We start from the raw sequence: 23,373 nt of genomic DNA, 5'->3' as shown, positions 1-23,373 counted from the left end.
ACTGCAGTTTTCTGTACTGCTTACTTGGGTATTATATTCTAAACCTAATTAATTAAATAAGCCATAAGGATTAGTTTAGCTAAATTTTCCTAGCAACATCAAACACAGCATGGGAATTTACTTGTGAAATCACACTTACACTAAAAAGGCATAGAGCGAATCTTGGAAGAATGATGCAATTGCAAAGTTGATCCACACTGTTCTTCTGACATAGCCACATCATTTTCTTCCAATAAACAGATTTTCCTATGAGGTTTCATTCTTGCATGTAGGCCCTGCATCATCATCTTGCATTGCTTACATCTGACATTGTCCTTTTTTATCCAACAAACAAATTTCTTTAAAATATTCCCAGAAACGGTCTCTTACATTTTCAAACCATGATAGTGTTTCTACGGCAAAAGTGTAAGGGAATATAGGAAGGCTGTGTGTGTACTGAATGTTTTCCCTTTTCTTTCCAGTCCACTCCACTGTTCTTTCTATGCTGTCTGCCCTTTCCTATATATTTTGTGTCTGTCTTTAGGTAACATCTTAACTAATTTTGCTGTGCTTGGCCCAGGTCCACCAGCACATAAGCACAGAACAAAAACAATCTGATCCAGCCTGTGTCTGGCTTTGCACATATTAGTCTGCTGAAAAACAAAAACTGAAGACCCAGAACTTTCAAGAAGTAAGAGCTATTAAGCTGGATAGACTAAAGCCATTTAATTCATTTTTGTGAGACTAAGTGTAGGTGTAGCATGTCTGAAAGAAGTTAACTGTAAGTTATTTTTAAATAAGAAATTTACTATTTTACTGATTAAAAATAAAAAATGTGATTTGGGTGGTTTTTTTTTAAAATCATGGATTTTATTCCACCCTGAAAATATACTACTACTATCTCTCAGTTACAAGGATAACTCTGAGTAAGAAACTTCATAACGTGGTTGATACTTACAGTATAGTTCCAGTGTGACAAATCATTTCAATTTGCACAAGTTTGCCACTGGAAGCAAAAACTGGTGTGATTAAAAAAAGCTATGTGCTTGAAGTACAGTGCAGGAAGAGCCCTTGCTGGGTACCTTGTTTCTGAGCCCACACAGTCTTGCATCCACTAACTATTGTTTATATCAAGTTAAATTAAATTTGCCTGCCTTTATAAAGATTTTATTTATTAACCAATATGGGGTATCTTTTTATCAAATCTCAGAGCAAACACACAGCAGCATCTACACAAGCAACTACTACAAACAGCTATCAAGAATATGGTAATTCTGCTGTATACTCCACTCTCCTCTTTTCAAACCAAGCTTTAAAGGTTTAGTTATCACAATTGTCAACTACCTTAGATATAGCATTCCGCAAAGAAAAGAAAAAGCCTTCGTACAAAAACAAAATTTGTTTTAGTAATTCAGCACCACACTAAGGGTCTCATTTTATTCAAGTGATATTAACTTTTAAATAAGCCATTAACAGCACAAATCAAAAGAATCTCATTACATATTTTCTCAGAGAATCAGGCTAACTCTAGTCACCACTTCAACTCATTAACCTACCTGAAAATAAAATAAAACAGATAATCATGAAGCTGACTTGACATTTTCAAAACTAGGGATGTCAGCAAGTAGTTGAGTAGATTTATCAGGTAATTGAGTTGAAAAATTGCTTCTTCCCCTCCTCCCCCCTGTCTCCAAGCTGCCTCTGATATGGAGGGAGGGGGAAGCAGGAGTCGGTGCTGGGTGAAGCTGGGTTAAAAGCCAGTTTCCCCTACTACCGTCTCCGTGGTGCCATATGACCCCCTCCTCTGCACTGTTGCTTCTATCAGAGGGAGCAGTGCACGGTGGAGGGAGGGGAGGCTGCCGCAAAGCATCCCATCTCTGTGGTGGCCCAGACTGACTGTGGGCCAAGGCTGCTCCAACAGGCTGCTGGACCTAGCACAAGCTGGGACTGAGCAAGCCCAGCTCTGACCCGGCTCATGCCGGGTCCTAGACCTACCCTCTTGCACCTCTGCAGTTTAAATGTAGTACATTTACTACATTTAAACTGCAGAGCTGCAGCAGGGTAGCTTTTGGACACAGTGCGAGCTGGGACCGAGCAAGTCTTCCCTTATTGACTACACGATTAGTGAATTACCGCCTCTTAACATCCTTATTCAAAACATCACCATTCAATCACGGGGTTTGTCATTATCTTCCATTCTCTTTGGGGAAGGCCTTCTTCTAGTACTTACCTTCAGGGCACTTAGTATACTGTTGGGGCTATGTTTCAGAGAGGTGGCTATGCTAGTCTGTTTCAGCAAAAACAACAAGGAGTCCTGTGGCACCTTAAAGGCTAACATTTATTAGGGCATAAGCTTTTCTGGGCTGCAGCTAACTTAATGAGATGCATTTGATGGGGAGCTGCAGCCCAGAAAAGCTTATGCCCTAATAAGTTTGTTAGTTTTTAAGGTGCCACAAGACTCCTTGTTTTTGTTGGTGCAATATAAATTAGCATAATATCTAATCAGTTCACGCTGCAAAAAGGAAGCTATTAATACTTAGGCAAAAAGGTGATTGATATTTTTCTTGATATAGTCACAAAGAAGCATTATGATACTGCACAAATGCTGTCTGAGCAATAGTAACTTTTTAAACTTCAACATTAAAATATCAGAATATTATTTGATAGTCAACTAGGCAACTACCAAATATCTCCTCTGTACCCCTAAATAATCTTTTTGGTAATGGGAACAGGAATTAGAAGTTATCCCTTGGCTTCCTTAGAACAAACATATTTACAGCTTGTCCATTCTCACTCATTAGCAAACAAGATTTTCTTGGCTGCTTTTATAGAACTACAGAATGTAGAACAGTTCATTCTTGAGTGTACATATAATCGTTCTACCTGAACCTTGGAATGAAGGTTTGTATGTATGGCTTAAATATATTTTACATATATGCTTCAAAAGGCTCAAGTGTCTTAGGCCATAAACCTATGACAAATTACAGCTTGGAAGGAATTTTTGGAGAGATTTGTATTAAGAGTGCTAATGACTAAACAACAGTACCACCACTAATATACTGATACCAACACCCCCAAAATGTGTTTAAATATGGCAACATGTAAAACATGCTTGTTTGTAAAAAGACTCTATAGACATAAAACATTTTGCCACTGCACCCCTCTTCCCATTAATTTCTCTCTCTTTTTTTTTGGTGAGGGGATGATTAAGTAGCAAGTGTTAAAACCTAGATTACTTAAATATCCTCAGTTTGTTCCAATTACTATTTGAATGTTGATTTACTATTGATTCTACATTTGAAATGAGTCATTAAATGAGTCATACATGAATTAAGACAGAAGCAATGTCTACATTAGGAGCTAAGGATAAGATTCCAGGTTAGTGTTAGACATTCACACTAAGTCTACCCAAATCATCACACTTTAAATACAAGTCCACTTGAACACCATGGATACACACTAACCACAGGTCCAAGCAGCCACTCGCCACTGTCTCTGCTACCATGGCTGCTCTACTATTTTTAGCCCAATAGCTATCCTCAAGCTAGTACAAGTATTCTCAATGCAAGTGGGGAGTCCTACCCCCTTAATTCCTAGAGTAGACAGCCTTTAAGGCAATATCAGGTAGGTTAGGTCTAGCCCCAAATAGGTTTTGTAAAAGCTTCTTAAAAATAATCCATATTTAAAATGTTTTTCATTAAAAGTTTGTATTTAAACAATTGCTATCCACTGTTTGAAAGACAAACACTGCAAAAGTGTGCTAATGCATAAAAACAAAGTGAAACTTATTATGCAGACATTTAAATTAACCAGCTACATTTTAATGCTCAAGTTGAATTGCATACAGTAAACAAACAGCAAATATTAGGAGGAAAGGATTAGCATATTTCATTTTTAAGTCAGTTTAGCAACTGGCAACATTTATTTTATGCTTATGTCCATATAAAGCTTTTCTTAAAAAATAATGGACAATAAATTTGCCCTTCAGAACAGTATTACATAAATATGAGGGTGCATCTTTTGATAGGATAACAAGAGTACAACATAAGCAGAGGACAACAGTTCTCAGAAACAATGCTCAGTAGGGTTTTTCCCCTTTTGACATAACCGCCACATAATTTCCCTCAGAATCCTAAAAGACCATCATCTAGACTTTTATTTTCCATCTTTATAAATTTCCCTCTCTGAAAGACTCCCCCACCATAAACAGGTGCATACACATCTTTAACCTTGTCTGAATACATGTTCAAAAATCACTAGCTTAACTTTTTTTAGTAAGTGTTCAAATTTCTTCCAGTACTGGCATACACAAAAATGTATTGCTTTACTTCCCATTCTTCCTGAAGATCTATGGGATCAGGAGTGGGCTGAAATCATGTAACACCATCTTAGAGACAATTCAATATGGAAGCTCTCAATTTACAATTAATAAACTATAAAGTGGTTATCACTGTCTATTAAAAAGTGTTTTACTGATGCATATTAAAAGATCACTTTAAGGTTAAAAGTCAGATTTAAAAAAAAAATGCAGAACTTACTTACAAGACCATAAATTAAAAATTGAAAATTTTAAATATGATTTTTAATTTTCCACCACAAATTCTATTAGTTTACTTTTTTACTGCAGTCATCTTGAGTTTAATGCCTCTTTTATAATACCCCTTTACATATAAAAGTCACTCTGGAGCTTTGGAAAAGCAGGAAAAATACTTTTATTTGAGAAAGTAGTAGTGTAGACTGCAGACCTGTGTAATAGTCACTGCACTTCGAAGTGTCTGTTTGCATTAAAAAAGTGATACTGGACATCTTAAGGAGGCGGTAACTAAATGAATCTTAGCTGATGTTTGGTTTTGTTCTTGGATGTCATGAGCATACTAACATAATACTTGCACTGCCTAAGCAAAAATTTTCCTCAGAACAAACCGTAGATTCGATCTGCAATAAATACACATGGAAGGGGGCTGGATGGTGGTTTGGGGGTTGGACCAGAAGCAGTCCTGAGCTGGGATTCTCTAGCAGCAGGAAGTTTCTATGGGGCAGGGGAGCATGCGCCTTGAGGTTCCTCGGTCACTATGTGGCAAGAGAGCACAAGCAACAACCACCGCACCAATAACTGACAAGAGACCAAGAGCAATAAACACCTTTCCCTTCGGTATCCGCGCGTCTCTTGCTTTCCCTGGCACTTCTGCTGCTCTGCCCCTCCTCCGCTATCCCCTCCCATATCAGGGACTGGGGACCAGGGGAGTCCGGCATCCTAAATATCCCATTCTCTGCCGTCTGCGGGGTGGGGGAGGGGGGGCGGAGTGAGTGAGGAGCAGCTTGAAAGAAGACAAGGAAGCGTGTAACCTTTCCCTCGCCGGTCCAGGTGGGGAGGGGGACACAGGCCTAGCCCCCACCCCAATGGGAAGGGGAGGAAGGAATGAAGATTGCACACAGTAGGGGGGCTGCAACACCGGCACGGGGTGGGGGCTGGTCTCCCCTCTCCCTCACACAGAGCCGGGGGGGAGCACACGGGCTCACCACCCCCTATAGGGGGGAAGGGCAACCCAGTGAGGGGGGAGGGTAAACTCCAGGGGGGAAGGGGGCTCTTGGCCCCCACAAGGCCGAGGGAGCATGCGCTGGAATGAGGAAGCTCTCCCCCTACGTACCCCTCCGGTGGGGTTAAGGAAAGAGACCCCCCCCAACAGCTGCTCCCCCTGGACCTGGGGGGGGAGGGGAGACACAGAAGCCCTCCCCCCCAGCTTCACTCTGGGAAGGCCAGGCTCCTCCTCCCGCTCGGTGCGCTCCTCCCCCGGGGCAGCGGGGCGGGAGCCCCAGCCCCCCCTGCCGGTCTGTGAGGGGAGGGGGCGTCCGGGCCGCTTACCCTGCTCGCTGGGCTCCTGCGGCGGCTGCAGGACGCGCTCCAGCTCGGGGAAGGGCAGCTCGGGCAGGTCCAGCAGCGCCCCGTAGCGCTCCAGGAAGGAGCAGACCACGGCGAAGTTCGGCCACGAGCCGGGGTAGCACGGGCCCGGCGGGGGAGGGGGAGGCGGAGATGGAGCCGTAGGAGCCGCCGCCGCCGCCATCTTGGACCTGAGGATGGAGAAGGAGAGACGGGGAGGGAAGAGAGGGGGGCGCTGGCGAGCCGCGCTCGGAGGACCCGGAGTCCCGGCGCCACTATCCCACAATGCAACCGCGGGGCGCCGGCCAGAGCGGCCCAACCCGACTCCTCCTCCCCCGCCTGCCTCGTGTGACACGGGAACGAAAACAAGGCGGGGGAGGGAGGCAGGGGCGGGGACGCAATCCAGGACAGCCAATCAAAGCGAGACGAGGCGGCAGCTCCTGCGGCTCTGCGAGCGCGCGCTGGGGGCAAGGCTTGTATAGGGGAGCTGGCCAACGAGCGGAGGAGGGGGGCGTGTCCTCCCGCAGGAGAGGCCGCTGCGGCTGCTCTGGCCAGGAGGGGGCGAGCGGCGGTGGGTAGCAGGCCGCGAAAGTGTGGGGTGCCCCCAAAGGGGCGTGGCTTCCGGGGGCGGGGCGGCTGAGGGGGGCAGCAAACACCCGCGGGGTAGGACGGGGTGCGTGCCCGTCCCTCAGGCGTGGGCAGAGGTGAAGGGGCTGCCCGGGGAGGGGTGAGTAGGAGCTCCCGTCCCGGGGGCGGTTGGAAGGTGTGGGGTAGCTGGCGTGTTCCTGGGCCTGGCTAAACTGGACGCTCCCCGTGGTCAGGCATCACTCGGGTCTTCGGGGGAGCTCCGTGGTTTGAGCATTGGCCTGCTAAACCCAGGGTGGTGGGTTCAATCCTTGAGGGGGCCACTTAGGGATCTGGGGCACATCTGTCAAGGATAGTGATAGAAATGTAGCCGTATTAGTCTGGGGTAGTTGAAGCAAAATGCAGGACAATGTAGCACTTTAAAGACTAACAAGATGGTTTATTAGATGATGAGCTTTCGTGGGCCAGACCCACTTCCTCAGATCAAATAGTGGAAGAAAGTAGTCACAACCATATATACCAAAGGATACAATTAAAAAAAATGAACAAATATGAAAAGGACAAATCACATTGCAGAACAGAAGGGGGATGCGGAGGAGGAGGGTGGGAAGGGGGAGGAAGGAAGGTAAGTGTCTGTGAATTGCTGATATTAAAGGTAGGGAGAGTGGGGTGTTTGTGAGTTAATGGTATTACAGGTGATAATTGGGGAAACTGTCTTGGTAATGGGTGAGAAAGTTCAAAGACTTGTTAAGTCCTTGTTGGCAAGTGTCAAGGATGGTACTTGGTCCTGCTGTGAAGACAGGGAATTGGACTCCATGATCTCTCAAGGTCCCTTCCAGTTCTATGAGATAGGTCTATCTCCATATATATTATTAGATGTGGCTACATGGGATTGTTGGGGAGGGGTAAATGAGGTTTTCATGATGGGGATAAATGGAGTTTCTGGGGGGGTTAGGGAGGAGTTAATTGGGGTTTCCAGGAAGTGGTGAACTGGGGAGGGGTAAATGGGGGTTTCCATAAGGATTTGGGGGGGGGGCTGAAGTGGGAGGGGGATAACTGGGGAAAAGGCAGCTTTTCCCTCTCAGGAGCTAACTGCCACAGACTCTGCCAGTGCCAACATTACATCCCATCTCCTGTTACAGAGATGTCACCTACAAAACATCTTGCTCTTGCTGCGAGTTCTGCCACCTCCATGCTGAGTAGTTTTTTTACTGAGTTGGTGGGGCTCAGTAAAGCAGAGTAAAATATAATTATGAGAAAAGAGGGGCCAATGATTATAAGTATGTATGTTAGATACTGTGCATACGGGTGGCAGAATCAGGTGCTGAGCGAATAGCAATAGATAGAAGAAAGTATGTTCTTCTGCTTTAACAACCTATCACAGCTGTTTGAATGCACCTATAATGGACAGTTGGCTGATTCCCGTAAAGCAGGCTCTTGTGTTGGGTGCCAACATCCAGATGCATTGCTTAGGATGTAATAAGAAGGGACTGCTTTCTCCCAGACCACCCCATGGGGATGCAAGACCTTGATCAGTAGTATTCTCACTAAAGCATTACCTAGAGCAGGGCTACTCAACAAGCGGCCCGCAGTGCAGTTTGGTTTTACGTGGGGCTCAACGCACGGCCTGCGGGTGGGATTCTTTGAACATGCTCCACAATGATAAGGTATCTTACAGGTGGGGCGAGCATTGAAAGACACAAGCAGATGGGCGGGGTGGAACAGATGGGTACACGGTGTTGGCATTTCTAGCCCCCAGGGAGGAGGTGCCAGGAGCACCATGGCATTGTGGAAAGTGTTGGTTGCTTAGCCTTGTGGGCAGAGCCTAAGAGGTGCTGACTGGCTCACACTGGCCACGTTTGGGTTCGGTGCTGTGACGTATGGCTTAATCTTTGTATTCATGCCTATCAGTGTGAAAGAAGTTATTTGCATATATATTTGCATGTATATTTAACCATGCCTAAGTTGCGGCCCTCGGCATTGTGGCCCCTGGGGCTTCCAAAGTTGCGTAGGCCTGACCTAGAGGAAAGGTCTAAGACTCAACTTGATAAATACCAAATGTGTGATTGTCTTAATATCAAGTTTTAATAATTAGATTCCTGTATCTTGCCACACAAATTTAAATTCTTTATCTTCACCATACAGAGCTCTATGTCATCATTCTCCACCATCCCACTCCATACACTCCTCCCAGTTCATTGTTGATCATTTCTTTTTACCATTCTCTGCTTTGTGCCCTCTGTTATGATCCCTTATGCCTGGAGCAATTTACTCACTAGTTTACTTTCCCCAGTTTAACTAAATCTGCTTCCTTTTCTTATCCACTTCTATGCTTTAATTCTGTCCCTCCACTCTTGTTCCCTGTATGACTGGCCAACTATTTTTCAGTTTTAAATGTATCCTAATTCTGATGTGCTCTCTAACTGCTGCAGCATTCCTACTATTCCTCCTTTTCAAGTGCATAAAAAGTCAACTTATCTCACCTACCTGTCCATCCTTCTCACAGTATTCTTGAGGAAATGATACTGTCCTCCATTCAGAGCATAGCAACTATTTTCCTCCATAATCAGATCTTTGATGATGATTGACTCTGTTGTACTCATCCTCCTTGATCTCAGGCCAGGCTTGAATTTTTATAAATCACTCTGTCCTTCTACACCATCTCAATGCTTAGTGGTGTCAGATTCCCTCCTTCCATATAGGGTTGTTACATTTAGTTTAATCATCTAGTCGATGGATTTTCCATCTATTAGTCAATTTGTGGGGGAGCCACATTGGCCAGGAGCTAACCCTGCTGCAGATCTGCCTTTTAAATGTATTAAGAGCTGTCAGGCTCTTAATATATTTAAAAGGCTAAAGTGTAGCAGGGGAACCCAGCACGAGTCGGGATGGCTGATTACTGACTCTCCTGGTCCTCCCTTGCTATGCACCAGTCTTCAATGTAAAAAGGCTGCAGCGCAGTAGGGAAGACCCAGTGTGAGCCTAGAATCAGCTGTCCTGGCTCCTCCCTCCCCCTCCTCCCCACTGCACTTCTAATTTTTAAATGTATTAAGAGCTTATTGGCTCTTAATACATTTAAAAGGCAGAGGCTCAGCATCTGGGACTGGGCTTATGCCCGTTCCCCACTACTCCCCTACCTCCACTGCCCCTCCATGGAGACGATGCTAGGGGGAATCAGCTATTAAGCCAAACCCCCAGCACTAGCTCCTGCTCCCCCCTGCCTTTCTGACTCTAATAGAGGCAGCAAGGTGGGGGGGAAGCAACTAGTCGAGGGACTAGTCGACTATCTGATAAGCTTTGCTTATTGGATAGTCAACTAGTCACTTACATCCCTACTTCCATTCATACGTTTCTGATCACCCTGCCTCTTGTTCCTCTGCACCAGTGTTTAACTCCAGTGGGAGATCAGTGTCTAGGTGTTTTTGACAATCTCATTTGATATGTATCTGCATATTTAGGTGTCCACTTGACACTTAAAATCTGATCTCACACCTCTTCATTCAAATTCATTAAATGCTTACTTAATCATATGTTACTGGGAAGGCAAGGCAAATACGAGCTCCTGATGTACATTTTCTAGGCCATTTACATCACATCCTGTGTCTCAGTTATTCAGACCCAGTTGTTTCAGCTAGGGATGTTAAATATTGGTTAATTGAATAGTTGAGTAATCTCATGAATTCTTATTGGTTAATCTACTATTCTATAATCCCTTAGGGCTGGGCCGGAAGCCGCTGTAACAGAGGTAGCAGTGCAGGGTGTCAGGCGGGAGCTGGTCCATGAGGGGAGCCAGTTTAAAAACCAGCTCCCCTTGTGGAACGGCTGCCTGTTACCCACTGTTGCTGCCTCGGATAAAGGGTTACTGCCCCTTTCTAAGGTGGGTCTGAGCTCCTGGATCTGGCATGAGCTGGAATTGAGCCGGGTTGCCTACCCACCTGGCTCCTAATACACTTTAAATACAGAGCCACAGCAGTATTAGGTTCTGGACCCAATGTGAGCCAGAACTGAGCTGAGCTGCTGGCCAGCCTGCTAAAAAAATGTACTGGCAAGGGTGGTGGGAGGGAAATGCATGTAGTCTATAGCATTAACCTATAAACTTTTGCTTATCGGTCAATCGACTAAATTATTACATCCCTAGTTTCAACCTTTCTTCCTATTACAATTTTTCTATACTCTTAATCATTTATTATTTATGTAAAGATAACTGTAACTTTCTTCTGTATAATCTTGAGCAATTGCAACTCTATAATACTGTACTTGTTTCTTTGTAATCCCTCATAAATATTTCGTACAGAAACTTTCCTGTTCAGAGCTAACATCTAGAGATGATGCTTTTACTCTTTGGTCTGAGTGGGTGAATGTGGGTGGGTGACTAATCTCCTTTGTCCTGAGACTTGCCCTTGTTCTTCCTTTCTTCTTCTATTGCTGCCTCACTTCACATACCTCCCAAAAATGAATATTTGAGTCTCCACCTGAAAGGATGCTGGCTCCATAGCATTGCAAACATGAACTGAGAGAACACAAATCTGATTGAATTGTAGTATTTTACAGGGGACATGTCCTGTGCACAAGGATATCAGGCACTTTGTCCTCAGCTTCAAGAGGAGGCCAAAAAAATGTTGCCCTACTATCATTCTATAAACATAAATGCTGAGACAGTCTAAATCCTTTGCTGAGTCCCAAGTAGTAGTGCTGTTTTGTTCTTGATGTGACATTTGAGGCAGCAAACTCAAATTCATTTTTGGCAGTCAGAGAAGAGTATCTACTTTCTATCTGTTTGCCTTGCTGTGTGTCAAGAGGGCAGAGGGGTTGCAAAGTTACTGTAATGTTATTTGAGCCTTTGTGCAAATGTTAACAGGCTTTTTCCATAAGATTTTCCAAGAGGACTGAAAATCTGTTAATCCAGATATTTTCTCTTTTGTGAGGACTCTTGTTCATCAGCAACACCAGGCTACATGCAGTAGATTTTTACTGTTGTATTTGAACAATTAAACACAACTTCAGGACTGGGAAAAGTTTCTGTGACTGGAAATCTGGATAAACTGGAGAAGAGAATGTATTTTTAAGTGGTTGGTTGAATTCCATACGTTTAATAAAGGGACCTCTTTACTATTCACATGATAAAGAGAGTCCCCACCTCAGATTAGTTTGAGCAGAATGAACAGATCTCTCTTCAGTGCAGAGATAGAAAACTGGTTCTTTTCAGACCACCCCACTCAGAAACTGGAAGGGCAGAAAGACAAATTTCTAAGATGGTGGTCTAACATATATCAAGATGATTCTAAAGGGACCCTATCATTAAGTATGTTAAATTTAGGTTAATTGTCTAATCGATTAGCCGATAAGGGTGCCTCCGCCTGTGAAGTGTAGCGACAGCCTCGGGGCTGTCGCTACACTTCAAAGGTGAAAGTGCTGTGGGGAGCATGGGGCCAGTGGGGAACTCAACCAGTCCCCTCCTGGCCCCGTGCTCCCCATGGCATTTCAAAGTGGCAGTGCTGCACGGAACCCAGGTCAGCGGGGGAGTCCCCACTTGACCATGGGCTCCACACAGCGCTGCCATTTTGAAACACCACGTGCAGTCCAAGGCAAGAGTCCCCAGCTGGTGCCAGGCTGCATGCAGCATTTCAAAGTGGCAGCACCGCGTGGAGCCCAGGGTCAGCTGGGGATTGACCCTGGACTCCATGTGGTGCTGCTGCCCCGGGCTGCACACAGCGTTTCAAAGCGGTAGCACCATATGGAGCTCAGGGTCTGACCCCAGGCTCCACGTGGCATTACTGCTTTGAAGCACCTCTTCCTCTTTCCCTCCCCCTTGCTGACTCTTTCTGATAGAGGCAGCAAGGGGTGGAGGGGAAACAACTAGTCAACTAGTGTGTCGACTATCTGACTAGTTGTTCACATCCCTACCTATCATCTGTGTGATGAGCTGAGGTCTAGTGGAAAAATCATTGGAGATCCATCTCTGGTGCTGTATAGAGAGGTGACTTGCTCATGTGACAAACTCTATTTGGAAGTTACTTTCATGCAGCAAGAACAATGGGTTTCTCTTCACAAGGGAAAGATTAAAAAAATGGGTCTAAGATTTCCTCAATTTTTGTCTTCACATCAGCTCATCACTTCAGAAGTATCTTGACTATGAACTGATCCCAGAAGGACTGATAACCCATCCTAACAAAGGATGTATTCCAGAGACTTTTAAGATAGCCGTTTATTCCATCTCTACTAAGAGCCTGCACCAAGAACTTTGTAATTGGTATATATAATTTACTTCCTTTAACAATTTTACTCTCAACCTTTTCTTTCTAAAGGATTGGCACAGCATGCTCTTTTGGGTAAGATCTGAGGTATAAATTTACCTGGGAATGTGGCTGATCGTTTGAGATCAGAACCTGTTTGGATTTAGTGAGATTGGTTTTCATAACTTCTCAACTATGTGAGCAATGGTAACGGTTGTGGCAGAGGAGAAGCTGGAGTGTCCAGGGGATTGTTTATGTGACTTCTTGCTGGCCAGTGTGGCAAACAGAAATGCTCTTTATAACTTATAGATGAGGACCCCTGGTTTTGGGCTATAAGTAGCTCTATTTCCAAGCAATTTGCCCTGATTTCACCCTTTTAGAGGTATCCCCAGAACCCATTATATTAAGTGGGGAAAGGAGCATTTTGTTCATTTCTAGTGTCTTCCACTGTTCCCGATCATAACCTAGATCAGACTCTGATGGGTGCATAAGAAATGCATAAAGTAGACTAACAAAGGAATGGTGTAATAGCTTTCAGCCATCTCTTCTCTGCACAATGACCTCACTCATTGAGGGTAAAGGGAAGGATGGCAGAAACAATTCTGTACCTAAATGTTTTTTGAAGTGAATCCTTTATATACCATACAGCTGTTTCCTTGTTGTACTGAATACTTTTGAACGTTAATTCACAGCCAACAAGAGAAATATTTTTTATTTTACCTTCCTCCTCCAAACTTTCTTAGGCATCATAGCTATTACCATAATATCTGAGCATCACCCAAGTATATATGGATTTAGCTATATAGAGATATATATGGATTTAGCACATCCCAAAGAAATAAGAGGAGTAGTATCATGCCTATTTTACAGATGGGGATCTGAGTCACCAAAAGATGAAATGTCTTGCTGAGGTCTCACATGAAGACTTTGCCACAGCTGAGAACTGAACACACATCTGCTGAGCTCCAATCCCGTGCAAGACTGTCCTCTCTTTCCTTCTTTAGTACTTACTGTGACTTCTGTGTTTACTTACATTCCAAGCTCCTCTAGGCATGAACACCTTTTTAGTGAGAAGCACTATAAAGATTATGTTGTTTGTTTCAGACTTTTTGAAGTTGATGATGTCTTCTCCTGAAATTGCTTCCCTTTCATGGGGTCAAATGATGGTGAAGGGTTGTTCTACAACTTATAAGGACTGCAAAGTTTGGCCAGGAGGGAGCCGAACCTGGGATTGGAGAGAAACAGGCACAAATGTAAGTGTGTTGTTTAGTATATTTTAACGTGGGAGCTAAGAGCTTTCTTGGGAACAGTTACTACTACATTTACCAGTAGTGGGGCTAAGAATTGTGGCTTCCAGAACTGGACACAGTAACTCCTGACTTAATGTTGTCCTGGTTACTATTGTTTCATTGTTATGTTGCTTATTTATTAGAGGGCTCATTTAAAATTGTGTAGTACTGCCTCATAATGTTGTTTGGCTGCCTGCTTTATCCACTTCTTGCAGGATTTTCTGGGAAAGCAGCCTGTTCCGTGTGGGGGGGGGGGAGTTGGAACCAAGGTGGGCTGGCAGCCCCCTATCATCTCCCCTAAAATCCCTGAAAGATATGTGGCTGGGCAGCTGCCATTTCAGCTCCCCACCTACCCTCTGCAGTGTTGCTCCTGCCCTCTGCCTTGGAGCTGCTCCGAGAAGCCTCCTGTTCGTTGTGTGAGGAGGAGAAGGGTGGTGATGCCAGAAAGCCCCCCTTCCAAGCCCCTTTCCCCACCCCATACCCCATCTCCACCTCCACGAAACAGGATATCACAGCTACAGTCTTGTGTCTGGATTTCCTGGTTTCCTTACAAGGGCAGTGTACTTGAGCTGGGGCCAGCATACTTAAAGGAACAATGAATGACTCTGTCTACCTCTCTCTCGCTCTCTCAAATACACACACACACACACACTCTCTCTCTCTCTCTCTCTCTCTCTCTCTCTCTTTGACACGGTGCCACCAGGTATGCACCATCCAGAAAAGAGAGTGGCGCACTCCAGCAGGTAATATGGGTTCATCATCATGTTCAGTTTCTGTAATGAAGTGTTTGCAGGCATCCACTGCCATGCATCTATTGTGTTTCCTCCCTCCTGCCTCAGTCCATGCTGCATTGTAGAGTTAGAGGCTTCACTAATAGCATCATGTTAACCCTGAAGGGCTCAGCCAAGTGCTAGTTCATGTAGTGGAAGACACTCCCTGGGAAATATTCCACCCTCTGAATCCACCATCTGAACGAAGCTTCACAGTCATCTTCACTGTGTATAGTATTAAATTGTTTAAAACTTGTATGTATGTACTGTCTTTTTTCTGCCAGAAAAAATCCTAGAACTTAATCCCCACTATTTACATTAATTCGTATAGGGAAATTGGATTCGATTAACATCATTTCGCTTAAAGTAACATTGTAGTTCTTGAAAAATTCTAAGTGAGAAGTTACTAGTTAAAGCCTAATCAGCGCAGAATAGAATGGAAGAATTACTTCTCGTGTGTTGCTTCCAACACTCCTGCTAATACATCCCAGTCCCAGAATGATGTTTGTTTTTTCTCCCAACAGTGTCAAACTGTTGACTCATATTTAGTTTATGGTCCACTATGATCCCCAGATTCCTTTCTGCAGTTCATTTACCATTTTGTATGTATGCAACTGATTGTTCCTTCCACTTAGGAAGGAACAATCAGTTTCACACCTACAGAATGGGAAGCTATAGTATGGGAAGGAGTACGGCAGAAACGGACCTAGGGGTTATAGTGGACCACAAGCTGAATATGAGTCAACAGTGTGATGCTCTTGCAAAAAAAGCAAACGTGATTCTAGGATGCATTAACAGGTGTGTTGTGAGCAAGACACAAGAAGTCATTCTTCCACTATACTCTGTGCTGATTAGTTGGAGTATTGTATCCAGTTCTGGGCACCACATTTCAAGAAAGATGTGGAGAAATTGGAGAGGGTCCAGAGAAGAGCAACAAGAATGATTAAAGGTCTAGAGAACATGACCTGTGAAGGAAGGCTGAAATAATTTGGCTTGTTAGTTTGGAAAAGAGAAGATTGAGAGAGGACATGATAGTGGTTTTCAGGTATCTAAAAGGGTGTCATAAGGAAGAGGGAGAAAAATTGTTCTTCCTGGTCTCTGAGGATAGAACAAGAAGCAATGGGCTTAAACTGAAGCAAGGGAGGTTTAGGTTGGACATTAGGAAAAAGTTTCTAACTGTCAGGGTGGTTAAACACTGGAATAAATTGCCTACGGAGATTATGGACTCTCCATCTCTGGAGATATTTAAGAGTAGGTTAAATAAATGTCTATCAGGGATGGTTTAAACAGTACTGGGTCCTGCCATGAGGGCAGGGGACTGAACTTGATGACCTCTTGAGGTCCCTTCCAGTCCTAGTATTCTATGATTCTTGAGTGGAGTATTTGCATTTGTCCTTTTTTTAATTTCATCTTGTTTATGTCAGACTATTTTTCCAGTTTAAGAACATTTTAAATTTAAATCCTAACCTCCAAAACACTTGCAGTCTCTCCTCACTTGGTATTGTCTATAAATTATAAGCGTCAACATGGTTTCTGCAATAATAAAAATATAGCAGTAGGGATGTATTATTGACTACCTGATCAGGACAGTGACAGTGACTATGAAATGCTAAGGGAGTTTAGAGAATCTATCAAAATAAAAAACTCAATAATAGTAGGGGATTTCAATTATTCCCATGTTGATTGGGTACGTGTCACCTCTGGATGCAGAGATAAAATTTCTTGATACCTTAAATAAATGACTGCTTTTTGGAGCAGCTGATTCTGGAACCCACAAGGGGAGAGGCAATTCTTGGTTTAGTCCTAAGTGGAGCACAGGATCTGGTCCACGGGGTAAATATAACCAGGCCGCTTGGAAATAGTGACTACAATGTAATAAAAGTTAACATCCCTGAGGTGGAAAAAACACCTCAGCAGCCCAGCACTGTGGCATTTAATTTTAGAAAGGGGAACCACACAAAAATGAGGAGGCTAGTTAAACAGAAATTAACTACAATAAACAATGACAAAAGAAAAATCTCTGCAAGCTGCATGGATGCTTTTCAGAGACACCATAAAAGAGGCCCAACTTTAAATGTATACACCAAATTAAAAAACACAGTAAGAGAACCAAAAAAGTGTCACTGTGGCTTAACAATCAAGTGAAAGAAGCTATCTTTTAAAAAGTGAAAGTCAAATCCTAGTGAGGAAAATAGAAAGGAGCATACATTTTGTCAATTTAAGTATAAAAATATAATAAGAAAAGCCAAAAAGGAGTTTGAAGAACAGCTAGTGAAAAACTCAAAAAGTAATAGTAAAATGTTTTTTTAAGTATATCAGAAACAGGAAGCCTGCTAAACAACCAGTGGGGCCCTTGGATGATGGAGATGCTAAAGGAGTACTCAAAGATGATAAAGTCATTGCAGAAAAACTAAATTAATTCTTTGCTTCAGTCTTTATGGCTGAGGATGTTAGGGAGATTCCCAAATCTGAGCCATTCTTTTTAAGTGACAAATCTGAGGAATTGTCCCAAATTGAGGTGTCATTAGAGGAGGTTTTGGAATAAATTGATAAACTTAACAGTAACAAGTCACCGGGACCAGATGGCATTCACTCAAGAGTTCTGAAAGAACTCAAATGTGAAATTGTGGAACTATTAACTGTGGTTTGTAACCTATTCTTTAAATTAGCTTCTGTACCTAATCACTGGAAGATAGCGAAAGTGAAGCCAATATTTTAAAAGGGTTCTAGAAATGGTCCTGGCAATTACAGACTGGTAAGTCTAATGTTAGTACTGGCAAATTAGTTGAAACTATAGTAAAGAATAAAATTGTCAGACACATAGATAAACATAATTTGTTGGGGGAAAGTCTACATCAGTGGTCCCCAAAAGGGTGCCTGCGGGCGCCATGGTGCCTGCGGGGGCATTTGTGTGTGCCCGCCAAGTGCTCGGGGCTGACCTGGCCCCGGGCACATGGCGCACGGTGAGCGCGAGCCCCAGGAGCGCCGCGGATTGGCCGCCCGCGCTCTGGGCGCGCGGCGCATGAGGGGAGCGCCGGCCCCGGGCACGCGGCGCTTGGGGGGGGGCGCCACCCCCGGGGGCGCGGCTATGGGGGGGGGCCGCCCTCTGGTGCCCAGCGGACGAACGGCCACGCCCCCTGGCGCCCGGCAACCTTAAATGGTTGGGGACCACTGGTCTATATGGTTTCTGTAAAAGGAAATCATGCCTTACTAATCTACCAGAGTACTTTGAGGGGGTCAACAAAGGGGGACAGTGGGAATCCAATGGATATAGTATACTTAGATTTCCAGAAAGCCTTTAACAAGGTCTCTCACCAAAGGCTCTTAAGTAAAAGTAAGTTGTCATGGGATAAGAGGGAAGGTCCTTTCATGGTTGATAACTGGTTAAAAGACAGGAAACAAGGGATAGGAAAAAATGGTAAGTTTTCAGAGTGGAGAGAGGTAATTAGTGGGATCTGTCCTAGGACCAATCCTATTCAACCTATTTATAAATGATCTAGAGAACGGGGTAAACAATGAGGTGGAAAAATTTGCAGATGATACTAAACTGCTCAAGATAATTAAGACCAAAGCAGATTGTGAAGAGATTCAAAAAGATCTCACTAAACTAAGTGATTGGGCAACAAAATGGCAAATGAAATTTAATGTTGATAAATGTAAAGTAATGTATGTTGGAAAAATAATCCCAACTCTACATACAATGTGATGGGGACTAATTTAACTACAGCTACTCAAGAGAGAGATCTTGGATTCATTCTGGATAGTTCTCTGAAAACATCCACTCAGTTTGCAGTGGCAGTCACAAAAGCAAATAGAATGTTAGGAAGCATTAAAAAAGGGATAGAGAATAAGACAGAGAATATCTTATTGCCTCTACATAAAACCATGGTATGCCCACATCTTGAATACCGTGTACAGATGTGGTTGCCTCATCTCAAAAAAGATATATTGGCATTGGAAAAGGTTCAGAAAAAGGCAACAAAAATAATTAGGGGTTTGGAACAGATCCCATATAAAGAGAGATTAAAGAGACTTGGACTTTTCAATTTAGAAAAGAGGAGACTAAGAGGAGGATATGATAGAGGTCTATAAAATCGTGATGGGGTGGAAAAAGTGAATAAGGAAAAATTGACTTGTTCCCATAAGCACTAGGGGTCACCAAATGAAATTAATAGGCAGCAGGTTTAAAACAAACAAAAAGAAGTTTTTTTTCACTCAGCGCACAGTCAACCTGTGGAATCCTTGCCAGAGGATGTGGTCAAGACTAGGTCTTTAACAGGGTTCAAAAAAGAGCTAGATAGATTCATGGAGGTTAGGTCCATCAATGGATATGATGTCCCTAGCCTCTGTCTATCTGGAAATGTATGACAGGAGGGGGATCACATGATGATTACCTGTTGTGTTCCCTTCCTCTGGGGCATCTGGTATTGGCCACTGTCGGCAGACAGGATACTGGGCTAGATAAACATTTGGTCTGACCCAGTATGGCCATTCTTATGTTAGTTTTAGAACTATTCTCTTTACTGTTATCTAACTCAGAGGTTTTCAAACTGATCTACACCACTTCCCACAGCTCCTGTTGGCCAGGAACATCGATCTGCAGCCAACAGGAGCTGCGATTGCCTATGAAGGCACAAGTAAACAAAGCATCTTGTGGCCAGCTAGCAGCTTGCTCTTAAAAGCTGCAACCCAGAGTTTGAAAACCCCTCATCTAAATCACTGATGAAGATAATGAACAGAACTGATCCCTGTGGGATCCCACCTGGTAAGTCCTTCTGCCTTAATTGTGAACCACTGATAACTACTCTCTGGAAAGTGTTTTCAAACTACTTATATACACATCTTTACAGTAGCTTCACATAGATTATATTTCCCTACTTTGTTTCTAAACTACAGCGCTAATTCGAACTAAGCTAATTCGAACTAACGCATCCAGACTAAAAAACTAGTTCGAATTAGCGTTTTGTTAATTCGAACTAGCATGTCCACACAGAGTGGACCCTGAACCGGGGTTAAGGATGGCCGGAAGCAGTGCCGGCAGGGCATCAGATGAGGACTTAGAGCATGGAGCTGCTGTCACAGGCTAGCCGAGGGCTGTGCTTAAAGGGACCCGACCCCCACCCTGGACAGATAGTTCTCAGGAGTGCCCCGCTTGCAAAGCAGTCCTGGCTTGGATTGCCCGGAGTACCCACACTGGGCACATCACAGCACTCGGCCATCAGACCGGCTGCACTTGCCGCAGGCTGCTATCTGGGGAGAGGGGGCAATTGGGGGGCTGCAGGAGAGGTTCCACCCCCAGAAGCCCGCAGAGCCAGCCCAGTCCTCCCCATCGGGGGCTCGTACCCCATTCCTCCCTCACCTCCTTCCACTTACCCCTCCCTAGCCCCCCTTCGTGATGTACAAAATAAAGGACAATTGTGTTCAAAAATAGAATCTCTCTTTATTGAACAAAACTGGGGGAGACTGGGAAAAGGAGGTGGGAGAGGGGAAGAGAGAGGGTGGGAGAGGGGAGGGCAACTACAATGATGAGGGGTTTGGAACAGGTCCCATATGAAGAGAGGCTAAAGAGACTGGGACTTTTCAGCTTAGAAAAGAGGAGATGGAGGGGGGATATGATAGAGGTCTATAAAAGCACGAGTGGGGTGGAGAAAGTGCATACAGAAAAGTTCTTCATTAGTTCCCATAATAGAAGGACTAGAGGACACCAAGGGAAAGGAATGGGTAGCAGGCTTCAAACTAATAACAGAAAGTTGTTCTTCACAAAGCAAAGAGTCAACCTGTGGAACTCCTTGCTGCAGGAGGTTGTGAAGGCTAGAACTAGAACAGAGTTCAACAAGACCACTAATTTGAACACTGGAAGATTGACAGCAGCAGCTTCGATCTTCCTCTGTAGTGCAGATGTACCCACAGAAACCCACTGAAGACAACTGACCTGGTGCAAATCCATTTCCAGGCCTGGAAACTTTGTTTAGGAGATCAATATAGATTCATTAGAGAAATTTCTTCTAACACTAAGTATTAATTTTATACTTACAATATATAGCACCCTTTGTGTAGAGATCTTAAGTGAATGGAAAAGGAGGAAAATGTGGATTTGTGAGTACCCTTCATTTGTGTTACTCATTATGTAAAATAATAGCCTGAAGCAGAGTGAGGTGGGATGGCCAGCTCTTTTTTTCCTTTTTGCATTAGGAATTCAGATCTTATCTACCCTATTTTTAACTTTAAGGGTCTCTGGATGCCTAGAAAACTAGAAGGTTTATAATAGTAGAAATCCTGCAGATGAAACCTGGTTAATTGAATAGGAAGTATTTTGGTTTGGTTTGTGGGTTTTTTTTTTTATAATTATTAGACTATTTCAAACCTGGGTTTTGTTAGCACCTACAATATGCTTAGGAGGAATTTGTTCTTTATAAAGATTTCAACAAGCTCCCTTCAACCAGGATCATGGGTGAATCTCTGGTTTGGAAAGGCTAACCCGCCCAGCCCCAACCCTTCTGCCTGATGACCCGCATCTTCTGTGCCCTCCAGACCCAGCCTGTATTGTGGTTGTTGGCCCCTGCCCAGCGTCCATGCCCCCTCTCCTCACTGTGGCACTGCCCCCTGCTTAGGTTAATGGCCCCGGAGGGTTGGGCGACATGGCCCCAGCCTCTCTCCATCCTCCTGCTCTGGAGGCCCCTCCCCCCTTGCAGTTGGGTGATATTCACAACCCCCAGCACTAGAAACCCCCAACACATCAGCTGGGGCACCTCAGCGCAGGAAAGATAGGCGGCACATCCCCCAGCCTGTAGCACAGGAACAGCTGTCAGGAGGAGGCCTGAAGACAATTTTCCCATGCCTACAATACCTGCTGCTCATGCCTTCAACTGAAAGCTGAGAAAGCTGTAAATCCATAGAAGCTTCACCTAAAGCAGGGATGGTAAGGTGCAGCATTCCTAAAATCTAAACAGTTACAAAAATTACAAGAAAAAACAGACCACCTTTATGCAAGCCGCACCTACGTTTTTTCCTTTGCAAGTCATTTGTAAAGCTCTGTAAGTATAATTCTCTTGCAGACAGGGAGGCAAGCAAGGGTAATTAAATGACTTGGCTAAGGTCAGACAGCAAATAGCAAAACAGGGACTAGAAATAAGATTTCCCAGCACCAAAAGTGCTAGAAAAAAGCATCTCTTTGTTTGATTAGCTGTCTGGAACCAGTTGGGTGATATTCACAACCCTTTTCTCGTGACCCACCCCTACTAGGCCAGATAAGGGTGTGCTTCCTCTGGAGATGTTTCCATTGCCAAGGCTGAAGCCTAGTTTCTCCCAGGGTGACCTTCATGCTCTGTACTGTTGTAGAAATAAATTGCTTCCTTTGCTGCTGTGCTGACAAATTGATACCCGGTAGATAATTCTCTCCTTGGGAAAACTGCATAACTAGCTCTGGAGGGTTCTGTAGCTTTAAGAACAAACAGTCCATGTGACCTTAACCCTGGGGGATAAAAGGCAGCCTTCCTGGCTGACTGCACTTCAGTGCCAGCTGCTAATGGGCGAAAAGAAGTAGGATTCCTGAGTGGTAAAGAGGAGAACAGAGAACAACAGACAAAGAAATTCTACTGCAGTTTCTTTCTCCCCTAGCCGCTGCATCAGGAGAATTGACTGGGGTAATGTATTTTCTCCCATATGTTGGGTCTCCACTCTGGCCCCCTATGCAGAGAGTACCCACTCCTCAGAAAATCTTTGTGTAAGCAAAACAAAATCTTCATTCTTTCAAAGCTTTATCTCCAAAGTGTTGATCACAGGAAGTTGACTGTCACCTGTTAATTATATAATTACAATAAATCATACCTTTTCCATTTGTTTAGGTCTAAGTGATTATTGTTAAAGTACACAAAGGTTTCATGCATTCCTCAAAGACTCATCAAAATTTTATTTTTTAAAAAAGGTTAACCACCAAGCCAGGCTCTGTAACATGTGAGCAGTGTATGAGGGGCATTTAAACCTACACTGGCTAACAACATGGGATACACTCTCTCCTCTCTACTGGGTGTAGAGTAGCCTGGTGTTCATGCCATGTTCTTACCCTGAGGAATTAAAGATGAGATCCCACTGTCATGTGGCATTGCAGAATGGGGATGATAATATTGCTATAACATGGTGGGCCCCCACTTGAAATTTGAAGAGCTAATAAAAAGCTGGCTTCAGCTTGGAAAGACTCCTACTTTAAAAAAACATCCAACTATAACTGCACACAATGATTAAAAAACAGGGTTGAGAAGCCATGAAAAGAGTTGCTTGGTCCCTAGAGATGAAAGTAAGTGGGTGTGCCCAGGTGCGCAGCTCCCACAAGAGCTGGCTGAGCCGCAGCAAACACCAGCAAGGAGCTATTTAAAGAGCTGGCAGGGACCTGGGTAGCAATAGGACACAGTACCTGTAAGAAATGTTAAGTTACTTTCATCACTGTCTGTGACTATAATACTGAAGATTGGGGCAGGAAGGAATGTGGATCCCTTAAACATCAGATTATCTGCTAGAGGGCAAAGTTGGAAAACTTTTTGTGAGGCTTTGTGTACACTACACTGCTTTTTGGCAGCGTAAATGCTGTTTGTTGGCATTTTTGCTGACAAAATACTTCCACCCCCTATGAGCGGATTTGTGTT

At 44.0% G+C, this 23,373-nt stretch overlaps 2 protein-coding genes across 8 annotated transcripts in view; one reads left to right on the top strand and one right to left on the bottom strand.

Moving 5' to 3' along the window:
* The window catches only part of RSF1 (remodeling and spacing factor 1), a 112,239-nt gene extending 106,022 nt beyond the window's left edge, over positions 1–6,217 (bottom strand). Inside the window, exon 1 of one of the 3 annotated variants that reach the window (XR_012900792.1) lies at positions 5,843–6,217. Coding sequence is in view for 2 of the 3 variants with exons in the window: in XM_075919499.1 (XP_075775614.1) it covers positions 5,843–6,041 (199 nt within the window). In the remaining variant the exon portion in view is untranslated. The remainder of the gene's footprint in view (positions 1–5,842) is intronic. The other 2 variants (XM_075919499.1, XM_075919498.1) reach the window with 2 other exon arrangements.
* AAMDC (adipogenesis associated Mth938 domain containing) overlaps positions 5,951–23,373 on the top strand; it is a 30,670-nt gene continuing 13,247 nt past the window's right edge. Inside the window, exons 1-3 of one of the 5 annotated variants that reach the window (XM_075919501.1) lie at positions 6,281–6,428; positions 12,549–12,692; positions 13,780–13,928. In XM_075919501.1, coding sequence (XP_075775616.1) covers positions 13,794–13,928 — 135 coding nt within the window. In that variant the 5' untranslated portion in view covers positions 6,281–6,428; positions 12,549–12,692; positions 13,780–13,793. Of the gene's footprint in view, positions 5,976–6,270; positions 6,429–6,468; positions 6,585–12,548; positions 12,693–13,779; positions 13,929–23,373 lie in introns of those variants that run through there. The other 4 variants (XM_006131924.4, XM_075919502.1, XM_075919500.1 and 1 more) reach the window with 4 other exon arrangements.

This window comes from Pelodiscus sinensis, chromosome 1 (assembly GCF_049634645.1).
Source record: "Pelodiscus sinensis isolate JC-2024 chromosome 1, ASM4963464v1, whole genome shotgun sequence".
Lineage (NCBI taxonomy): Eukaryota > Metazoa > Chordata > Testudines > Trionychidae > Pelodiscus > Pelodiscus sinensis.
Note: the sequence above shows the minus strand (reverse complement) of the source record. Positions and strands in the feature narration are given on the sequence as shown.